Source organism: Limulus polyphemus, unplaced genomic scaffold, assembly GCF_000517525.1.
Source record: "Limulus polyphemus unplaced genomic scaffold, Limulus_polyphemus-2.1.2 Scaffold82, whole genome shotgun sequence".
Taxonomy (NCBI): Eukaryota; Metazoa; Arthropoda; class Merostomata; order Xiphosura; family Limulidae; genus Limulus; species Limulus polyphemus.
The window spans coordinates 1,150,162-1,161,263 of record NW_013665692.1 but is presented as its reverse complement, the minus strand read 5'-3'; the positions used below and the strand labels follow the sequence as shown (position 1 = coordinate 1,161,263).

The window sequence follows — 11,102 nt, the reverse complement described above, 5'->3', positions numbered from 1 at the left end:
AGAAGACTTTATATTGTTTGTAACTTTGTGAAACTTTTGTATATAAATTATTGTATGTAGTAGCTGTTTGTAAAAACTGTTATTGTAAATTGTATTACTGTGTGTATAATTAAAATATATTTGTATTAAAAAAGAAAACTGCGTGTATCAATCTTGTTGGCAAATATCATAAATTGGATATATATCTGCATTTATTTAACTACTAAATCTAACTTACAATTTAACTCAGTTTCAGACCATTCGAAATATTAATGCGTAACAATAGTCATTAAACAAAATATTAGTATTAATTAATAATTAGATTTAAACTATAGTATAGTTCACCAATCACGGCAATGATTAATTATATACTTGTTGCAGTGGAAAATGTATACTTTAAGAGCTGATTTGGTATAAAAGTACATTTGTATCCATCATGCTCTAACTTAGAAAAATAATATAATAGTTTAAAGATCAGAGGAAGTCATGAAAGTGAATTTTACAAGCTGTTCTTGTCGTTTATTAAAACTACATTGCAGTCGAATAGTTTCACTCATAAGAAATAAATACAGGCAGGGAAGTAGATTTCACAAAATGTTTTTTGAAGTTTGCAAGAAAGAGTAGTTATTATTATATGAGATGAAAATCATACCAACAGAAATAAGTATGATAGAGATACTTTATTAAAAAATGACTATCAAAAATGACTTTCAAAAGCACAAAAAAGGTCCTAAAAAGCATATTTCCAAGCCTATTTTTGGTTGACTCAAACAAATCTTTTTTGAAGGTTTGTTTATGGAACATTCACAGGAAAGTCACAAAAGCAAACTTTATAAGCTATTTTATTGGATGTTTTAATATTATTCGAAAAGACAGTTTCAGTATTATGAAATAAAAAGTAGCATAAGTAGATTATTTACGAATCTGTGTTTGTCTGCTATTACAAAAAAACTTAATATATGTATAAGTATATACAATCATAAAAAATAGAGCCACTAAAGCAAACTTTGCAAAGCTTCTTAAAATGTATTAAAAGAACTGTTTCAGTGCCAAAAAAATCATCCGTATAAATGCTCTTTAAAGGGCTACTTAGATATCGAAGGATTGAAAGCATAGCAACAGAAAAAGAATTTATTACAGTATTTTTACAGAAGTAAGAAGGGTGTTTCAGTTTGTTTGTTATTAAGAGCAAAGCTACATAATAGGTTATCTATGCTGTGCGCATCACCGGTGTCGAAACCCGGTTTTGAACGTTGTAAACCTTGAGATTTATCGCTTAGCCACTCGGGGCAGTTGTTTCAACAGCAAGAGGTTAAAAATTCAAAATATGAACTATGCATGCTATTTTAAAATCTGTTATAACACATTTTAACTTTTAACGACTTTACGCTAAAACGTAGCATATCTCTCCCTTTTTTGCATGTTACTTGAATGTTATTTTAAAGACTCGTTTTAAAAATTATACATTCTGTAAAAGGGAGTGTTTAGAAGGTATTTTTCCAACCTTCTCCCTAAAATTGAATATTCTTGAATAAAATAAAACCAGAAAGTGGTTAGACACTATTCCATGTATAAGATTAATTTATTTATATTTGTCGACTATATGAAAACTATTTTGCATAGTAATATTGGATTTGTAGGGGAGAATAAACAACTCCCAGGAGGCTTTAGCCATTTTCCTTTGCGTAACAAGATCCAAACAAACCTCTTACTCTGATATTTCATTATGCGTAGTCCCCTGGCTGATCTTTGAAAACCACGAGGAACCGTTTTGTTGTTTTACTCATTCAGACATCATATAACTAGATCTTTTGATGTTTTAAATAAATTTAAGACTGCACGATAATTTTTGGTACTTAGTATACATAATATTTCACAGTATCTATTATTATTATTTTGCTCCCTATGTTTGTATGTAATCTAAATTTATTGATTGTGTGAGATCGTAATAGGTACACAAAGAGTTATCAATGGAAAAAATAAACACAAATTGCGATATAGCTGCGATGTGACGAGAAGTACGCTGACAAATTTGAAAATGAAATAAATGATTACAGCCAAAAAGTTCTATAATCGAGAAATCACAAAATATTAGTGATTCTTTTTCCTGTTAAATTCTTCAAGTGACGAAATTCACTTTGATGGCCATAATTTATATATACACCAGATGGCGCCACAAACAGTAATGTTAGAAGCAATATTGATGTGTAGTTACAGAACATTATGATTTGCGTTGAGAAGAGCTTACGCTAGTTCACAAGCCACAGACCATGTTGAGCAAACCAGCGAGACAGACTACTGACAAGTGTTGTTACATAACGGATGAGGTTTTTCCTTCAGCTTGCGGTCTTTCGTCATTGTCAAATCAGATGATGTAAAAAGTATAGCTTTTAACACGTGTATTTTCTAATAACGCTATTTAAAACACTGAGAGTTACGAAAGTAAGCTATAGCTCAAAAGCATTAATAAAATAATGGAATTTCCCAATCGCATGTCCGTTTCGAAACTGACTGCAGTAACTTTCTTGCTACTTCTAATTCTAAAAGGTAAGGAAAGATGATATATTTAATCAAATAAAACAAGCACTAAGTAATATTACCCGCTGAGAAATTAATTTCTAACAAAGCTTTTTGCTGACTAAGGAATTACACCAGTCGAGTGAGAAACATTATTTAATTGATTTATTCTATTTTATTAATTAATTTTATAATTCAAAATATAAACCAATAAGTTTTTCTAACAATCTTTACAAATAAATATATATATTTGATAAGTTTTATCTCCTCCCCTGGAATCGAATGAAAACAGTTCTATAATGGATTTTGACGTCGTCTGGAACATGGCATAACTGTGTTCGGTCTGTCTCTGTACGCTAAGGTGTTAAAGAACTCTAGAGTAAAAATAATTGGTATTTACCTATGTTGAAGATAATCATCTTGTTTGTGTCTTTTTATAACTCTTTTTATAACTCAATTCGGGATATCTGAAAAAATAATAATGTGTCACCTAGATAATGCATTTCGAAAGAACTGCTATTTTATGATTTAAAAGACTTTCGGGAAGTGTTTTTCTTTTCTAAATCCCTGACCTGAATACACGTTTATGATCTGAGAGTACGAATACTCTGCGCCGAAAAGAACTTTTACATTCTATTCTAAAAGTGATAAATTCTCGGGCGTCATACTACCCTTCGTGCCGTCAAACAATGTTAAAACGTAGTTCTACAATATTGTTTCACCACGGCTTTATATCAGATGTGGTTGTCACATGACCTGCTGGTCTACATATTCAAATTCGTTTAAATACGACGTCCTCAACCCTTTGTATATGGTAAATCTAAACATTCATTTCAAAACTAAAATACGCTAGAAAAAATAAAGAAATGTCAGATCGAGAAGATGAGGCAAATAGCATTTTATATTTTTTTAAGCAGAGCAGTACGTCTTGTTTTTATGCTACCATAAATTTATCAGTGCATGGCTGTGAAACAACGTGTCACAACGTGTATTGTATTACTACGCAAAATTCGGCAAGTTGTTTAGTACTTGTTTGACATTTCTTATGAATTTTCATATAAGTGCAGACAGCCTTCATAATATTTATAACGGGACTTTGTGCAGGCCAAGCCATGACTGCGATTGTTTCATTTACCTATTTTGATTTATATGTGTTGTTTCCTTCTTGGAATAACTAACGTGCTTCAAGATGACTCCTTGCTCAACAGACTTTCTTCCTGAGGAAATATCATGATAATTACGTGTTAGTAGTCAGGGTGTCACCAATTTTGTAGGTATCAACATCAATGGCTGAGTTGCACCCAACATTTGTAATGGTTCCCCAGCTTGCTTTACTGCTGAACGTTGATCGTGATACCATTTGAACCTCTACTGTCGAACAAAACAGTTTATTCATCGCATTGTTTTCAAGTATGGTACCATTTTCATACTTTCTGTTTTATTTTCTCTTCTGAACAGTGATTTTTGTGTGTGCATCTAACATCCATTTAGACCATTACATGCTAGTATATAACTTACTGTTCATACATTTACTTGCATTGGTGAGATCTCTATTGGATTGTCGTTTATCTGGTAAAGACTATATCGTACACACTTGCCATGCGTCGTTTCTGTTCTGGGGACCATGAATGAATCACTATACTTCTGCTGGGATTAGTATGATTGCCTGTACTTTTATGTGTGTTATTCTGGTGTGATCCTCTCTGATTGAGCTCTGAACATGTGATTGTATTCTGGTAGAGTTAATTTACATCAATAGATCGGAAGCTGTTTCACTGTTTTCATAATTATTTTCAGTACTATATATGCTATGAATACAAGTTCCTCGTAAAAACAGTGTTAATGATGGATATATTGTCGTTAAGTTAGAGTTCTAATGCTAGAAAACTTTCCAGTTTGTGCTTTGTATATTGGTTCATGATGGATTATTTATTTATGTGCAACATATGTTGCTCTGAATGCATTCGCTGCAAATATACACATATGGGGTTTGTTTTTTATAGCTTGAGCTACATCTGTAATAATAATAATAGTAAGTTATTTTTGAGATGATAGGCTTCCGTTTGAGCTGCACTTTTCTTAACATTTAGTGTCACTAAAGGGACATTCCATAAGGAACTATTTCTATAATATGTTTAGCCAGTTTCATCTAAATTCTGATAAAACGAAGTTCTTATAATTTCATGTTGAGATTTAATTCGTGTTGTTTACGTTAATAATATACTCTGTATTGTACTATGAAGAGAAGAAATTTGATCAGATTTTAGCTCATTTACAATGGGTAAATTTTATTAAACAAAATTTACTTAATTACTCGCAAAACATATGTGTAGCTTTACATGAACAAAAAATGAGTCGGTTCATTTATGTTAGGCCAACAAAAAATTAGTCGGTTCATTTATATTAGGCAATTTCTTTTATTGGAGTGATCTAATCGTAATTAGTGACGAGTTCAATCAGCTTTACTAATTAGATTTAATCATTTTCTTCAGTCTAGACTGTGGATTCGATTCCTTTTCGCAATATTGACAGCCACTTCAGTCAGTCGCACCCGCACTGACCACAACGTCATGATCCATCTGAAGTGACAAGATCTAATTCAATTAGTTTCATCTATTTCAGATTCTGGAGCTCTTCAGATAACACGCTTGTCAGTCCCATCATGGCTGAAGAACGGCTCACAGGAGTCCGTGGTGCTGGACTGTGAATACGACTTCACCATGAAAGATAATCACCTTGTGGTGAAATGGTTTCTAGACAACGATCCAGAACCGATCTACCAATGGATCCCAGAACTTGGAAGCAGATATTTCTCTTACCGCCTGCAAGGCCGGGTAAACCTAGATTACAGCGTTTCTCCGTCCACTGAGTACACTAGGTACCGAGCCATAAATATTATCAACCCCACCACTGACATGTCGGGGATGTACACTTGCAACGTGTTGTCAAGAGCAGGAGAGGACTTGCAAAAGAAGCTGATGATTATATACGGTAAGATATATTTGGGAAGTCCGGCTCACCTATTTTTGTTTCTGTAAGTTAGCGACCACATCAGTTAATAGGTAACGCTAATTACGCCTGATTTAATTTTTGTGTTATAAACCGTTAGAACTCGGTACTCGATGTTGTTTAGGAATTACACTTTAATATAACAATTTTATTTGTAAACATTTGTAAGTTAGCGACCACATCAGTTAATAGGTAACGCTAATTACGCCTGATTTAATTTTTGTTATAAACCGTTAGAACTCGGTACTCGATGTTGTTTAGGAATTACACTTTAATATTTTGTAAACATAATGACACTGTTGGACGAAAAGAACGCCTGTACTTGATCTGCAAAGATAATTGTTTGCCTGGCTGAGAATAGGCAGATTCCCGTGTCTAATAAGTGTTAAATATCTAACTGGTAGAACAGGCTAGGTAGGAATAAACAAGCAGAATAGTAATATTTTGTACAAAATCTATCTGTATTATAATGTAGAGTGAATATGCATGTTCTCAGTATTTTAGATAACTTAGATTAAAAGTGTTCACTAGCTACGAGTGAAAATGTATAATACTTTTTTTAATATTTAATAATAACAAAAACAGCTTATGTGAATGGAGCTAATTTTTTTCTTCATTACTTTAAGAAGATAGGCAGAAATAATATTACCAGTTAATTCTTCAATATTCCTAAAACGACAACAGTTAATTACATTTTATACTCGTAATGCTTGTTAAAAATATCAGAGCAGCTTTAATTAAGCATTATTTTTGCCTATAGTTGATGAAAATATAGTAGCGAATGAGAAGAGGCGCGGACAATTGAAATGTTGAAATATTATCATACGTGATGAGAACTGTACGATATGCCCCCCAGAGGCACAGCGGTATGTCTGCAGACTTACAACGTTAGAAACCGAATTTCGATACCCGTGGTGGGCAGAGCACAGATAGCCCTTGTGTAGCTTTGTGCATATTTAAAAAACAAACAAACAATATGTTTAGTTGCTCACTGAAACTAGATAAAAATAGAGCTAATGCTACACAAGTTATAAGTAACGATTGTTGATTGTTAATGGAAGAATCCAGTGGTTGAACAGTTTAACATTTCGACAACATCCAATAAAATTGTTGGTTGGAAGTTCTCAGTCTTGGTTTTATGCGTGATACTCCAGAGTCGTATTTTTATGTAAATGATAGTTCTTATCCATAGTTCTATCTCATCATCATAAGAAGAATATTTATGTAGATGGTCATCCTAATTAGAATTATAGCTTACAATGAAGAGACAAATATTTATGTGAAGGTTTTCCATATTACATAAAATGGTTTTTATGGAACTTGATAAGAAAAATATTAGACAACTTAATGCATAAAATCTTTATTACAATGTTAAAATAGGCTACATGATTCCATGCTCTTACGGCCCCCATTATCAAGGTTATGGCGCTATAAGAGCACTGAAACATATAGATCCTATCTTAACACTGTAGTAGAAAATATATTATATAGTAAGTTGTTTAATCTTTTAAAGTTATACCCATAGTTTCAACTCACCATTAGGAGATGAATATATTTGGTGGTGAAAATTCTTATCCAGAGTCGCAGTTTATAAATAAGAGACTAAAATTTACACAGGATGTGGATGATTTTCATAATTATCGATCGTAAATTAGCATACACAGAAGGATGTTTTTGCGGATGCTATAAATTTTCTTCCAAGAAAAGGATACTTACGTGAGTGTTAACTCTGATCCAGTGTTTTGACTGATCATGAGGTAATTGGGTTTTGGCAGTTCTATCATTCTACCTTTTTTATGACGAGAATTTTGAAATCTAATAATCCAGAATTGTATTTGGTTAATTTGTGTCTATTGTTATAAACTTTATGCAAGTGGTATTTCAATATTTTAGACCGACATAATCTTAATTAATCGTGATAAAAGTGATGTTTGTGTACCATAATCTAAAGTTACAACGTATTATCAAGTAAAGACTGCTTTTATGTGATCATCAAGAATCTATTTTACCATAAAAAAGTGAGTTAAAATTATTACAGTATTCTGCCAAAGTATTCATTAAAGAGGTTTTACTGGCGTGGCCTATTTGTCTTTTAGATATCAACTAAGAGAAGCTTCTACTTATAAAATGTTGCTCCTTATTCTTCATGTCTAAATCGATGAGTTCCTCTCAAAAAATGCATCGCTGTCTTTGTGGTATTTTTAGGACCCCTTGTTTGTACGTGGTACTTATCAGTAGCTCGCAGTGTTACTTTTTTAAAAAGTTTTGGTACACACCTTTCACGCCTTTTCTAAGAAGCGTCAAAAACATTTTTAACGGGTCAAATAATATATGTCGAGTCTTCACTGGTTTGTGGCTGCTTAGATTATTCAATTTTATCAGTGACATACATATAATATATTCTTTTCGTATGACAATTTGATCATTTATGTATTTATTATTTATTATTTAAGTATTAGTCTTTTATTAATCATTGGATAAGACGCCACTATTGAAGACTGAAAAGGGTGCATGAGTTATTACAAAGTTAATAGAAGCCTCCCAGCACTATCATTTTTGTAAAGGGCAGATTTCACTCTGTCCATAGATGTAGCTTCCTTTAAGTGAAGGTCTCATTCATTCTAAGTCGTAGCAATGAGTTAAAATGCTGCAGGCTGAGTAACGTTTGGCGTGGTGATAGTTTGTGTTCTTCTTTAGCCGTTATATTTACACTATTAGAATTAGCTTGTTCGTTTCTCTGGTATTCAACCATCTAAGGTAGTACTAGGATAAACCCCATGGCATTCTGGACAATTATATTGAAAAAAAAGTCTACGCTGACGTTTTGAAATCTTGTCTTTGTGATTAAGAAATTTGTTTAAGATAAACTCGTGTAGACAAAAACAAATATTAGTTGTATTTGCACATCCGTACATAAAAGTAACATGTGATGAGCATTTCTAGTGGTAACACGTTCTTAAATGCAGTTGGGTAAAATATCTAGGGAAATATGGCAAGAGGTAAGCCAAAAATGATGTGGATGGACGATACTAATGAATAACCAAGATCTAAAAAGCATATGGTAATTAACAAGTAAGGTTAAAAACGGAAAAGTTTAGAGAGACATATTTGGCAACTTTAAGATCGAAGTCTACAGCATAAAATCACTGAAATATTTTTATGTATTTGAAAGAAATCGTCCAAACACGGAAATACTAACAGCACAACAAGTTTTGGAACCTAAAAATAATGAATTTGAGGGGCAGTAACTTTGCATATCTGCTGTTGTATGAGCTGTATAATGATTACGTACCAGAAATTCACTAAGATTAGCTTTTCTTTGATGAACGTTAATTTTTCTTGTAAAATGGACAGATAAATCACTATTGTAAAAGCCATGGTAGCTAGTATGGTCACAAGGTTATGTACTTTTACGTGTGAAACTATTAAGATTTGTATGCAAATCAATAGAATGTCGAGAAAAGACAATTCATGTTATTGTCTATGCTCAAGAGTTAGCTGCATTTGATTGTTTAAGTAGCGGTGAAATTTTGAAATCATTGCAAATTCCCCCAAAATGGACAAAAACACCATCAGCATATCACATTGTATTAAATGTTTTAACTGTGAGATTACACCCATCAAATCATGATATATGAAAATATTGGCCAAGATAGGAGCAAGTGGTGATCTCACGCACATTTTATTTACTTGAGCATTATAATCTTGAATAGTAACAAAATATATAAAGATGTATAATGGAATATCAATAATAATATTAGACCGACATAACAAGGTTTAAGCTCATATCTGTTAATTTGTTAATAAGGATATCTGTGTTTAAGGATTCTACACCCACGTTAGCCAAAGTAGTAGGACAAACAAATGTGTATTCTATAGATGAAAATAAAATTCAAAAGTGCCACATATATAATATAATTTTACATTAAAGGATTTAAGCAACTAAGTAAAACTTTCGCTAGAGTTCAGAGTTTTGAAAGTGCAAATAATCTATACAATTGCTCTTCCAGGAAAATTAAGGCTTGTGTACTTTGGGTATACCATATAAGATACTATACTAAGTGAACTTGTAGACCTGTTTTTAATAGATTAAGAAAAAATATCTTGTTACCAAAATATAGAAAATATAAATAAAATGTCTTATTTTAATTTCTGTTTGTTTCGACCCTTGCAATTCACTTTAAACATATTAAATATTATGACATGTCGACCCACCCTCTAAACCCAAAACTGCCCAACGGTTACTATAGAATAATGCACATACAATGCACATATTCCAAGTTTATTTACAGGATATTTTGATTAACATAAAAAAGCATAATCAAGCGTTTACATTCTTCCATTTATGGTGAAAAAATAATCAAACATTTTTGTGTACATTGAAATTTGAGGGAGATTCATGCAGATAGCATAATTGTAAGTCTTCTAATATAAAACTTTTAATGCATTACACCACTAAACATTTGCATAAATCGAATATCAGTTCTTCTACATTCAGTATATGTAACTGTTATCCTAATATGGGATTGATTCCTCATTTATGCAACCGTAAGTGTACTTGCTCGCACCAATGCATGGGAGCCCTGTGTTTTTGCAAGAACTATTCCTAGTATTTGATGTGGTCTCACAATGGCAACCATCCAGTTCCGAAAGCCTTAATGTTGCTGGATTTGTATGCTACCAGTGAATAGTACTACTGTTTTTGAAAACTTTCCATCCATGCCCATTTGGAGAACGTACATCTTCTAGTCCTTCAAACACTCTTCTCAAAACTGATAGTAGAATGTAAATTTCAATGCATCATCTGTTGATCTAAATTGGTGAGAACACTTTCATTCCAGAGTATCCAGAAGAACAGTGCATAGAAAGTTACCAAACAAGGTTATTTTGCAAGACGAGCTACCTGCAAATCGATATTAACCAGAATTTACTGCCGTCACCATGTTACTTAGGCAAGACAACATACCAACTTAGAGTTAGGACACTGGCAACATGCCATCTTTTCATATTAGTTTTGTTTCCAGCTTGTTAAAGCTGATGGTGGGATTGGTGTTCGTTCTTTGCATGGAGAACATATGGGAAACACACAGGAAATGGTGCAGTACATTTTTAAGCAGCTATCAACCATCATGGGGGAGAAACTGCACTTTATATTCTCCAAGGAAGCGTCAATGGCGCCTTCTAAGGGCATCACATGGAGACGTTATTTCTGCCATATGCTGGGGCAAGGTTTGGCATTAACTTTTTGCTCCAGAATGTCAATGCCACTACCCTCAGTGTACGTATTGTATAGGAATATCTCGACCAGGAGGACATTACAAGATAGTCATGGCTAGCAAAGCCTTCAGATTGTAATCCAATTGAAAACTGTTTGGAAGAACTAAGCCGGAAAATAGCTAACCACGTCCCTAAACCAGTTAATGTAGCTGAGTTGCAGAGCCTTCTAGTCACACGTTACGATAAAATCACGGTAGATTACATCAATATCCTAATCGACAGCATGTCATGGCGCCTTGAAGAGGTTATTAAAGTACGAGGAGGAACAACCAAGTACCGAATGTTTAATATGAACTAATATAAGGTTACAGACGCTATTT

The 11,102-nt window shown here is 32.9% G+C and overlaps 1 protein-coding gene across 1 annotated transcript in view; it reads left to right on the top strand.

The window, feature by feature from the left end:
* Positions 1-2,246: 2,246 nt before the first annotated feature.
* Positions 2,247-11,102, top strand: part of LOC106467686 — a 39,216-nt gene continuing 30,360 nt past the window's right edge. The window contains exons 1-2 of the mRNA XM_013928065.2: positions 2,247-2,526; positions 5,119-5,487. Of these exons, the coding sequence (XP_013783519.1) occupies positions 2,454-2,526; positions 5,119-5,487 (442 nt within the window). The 5' untranslated portion in view covers positions 2,247-2,453. The remainder of the gene's footprint in view (positions 2,527-5,118; positions 5,488-11,102) is intronic.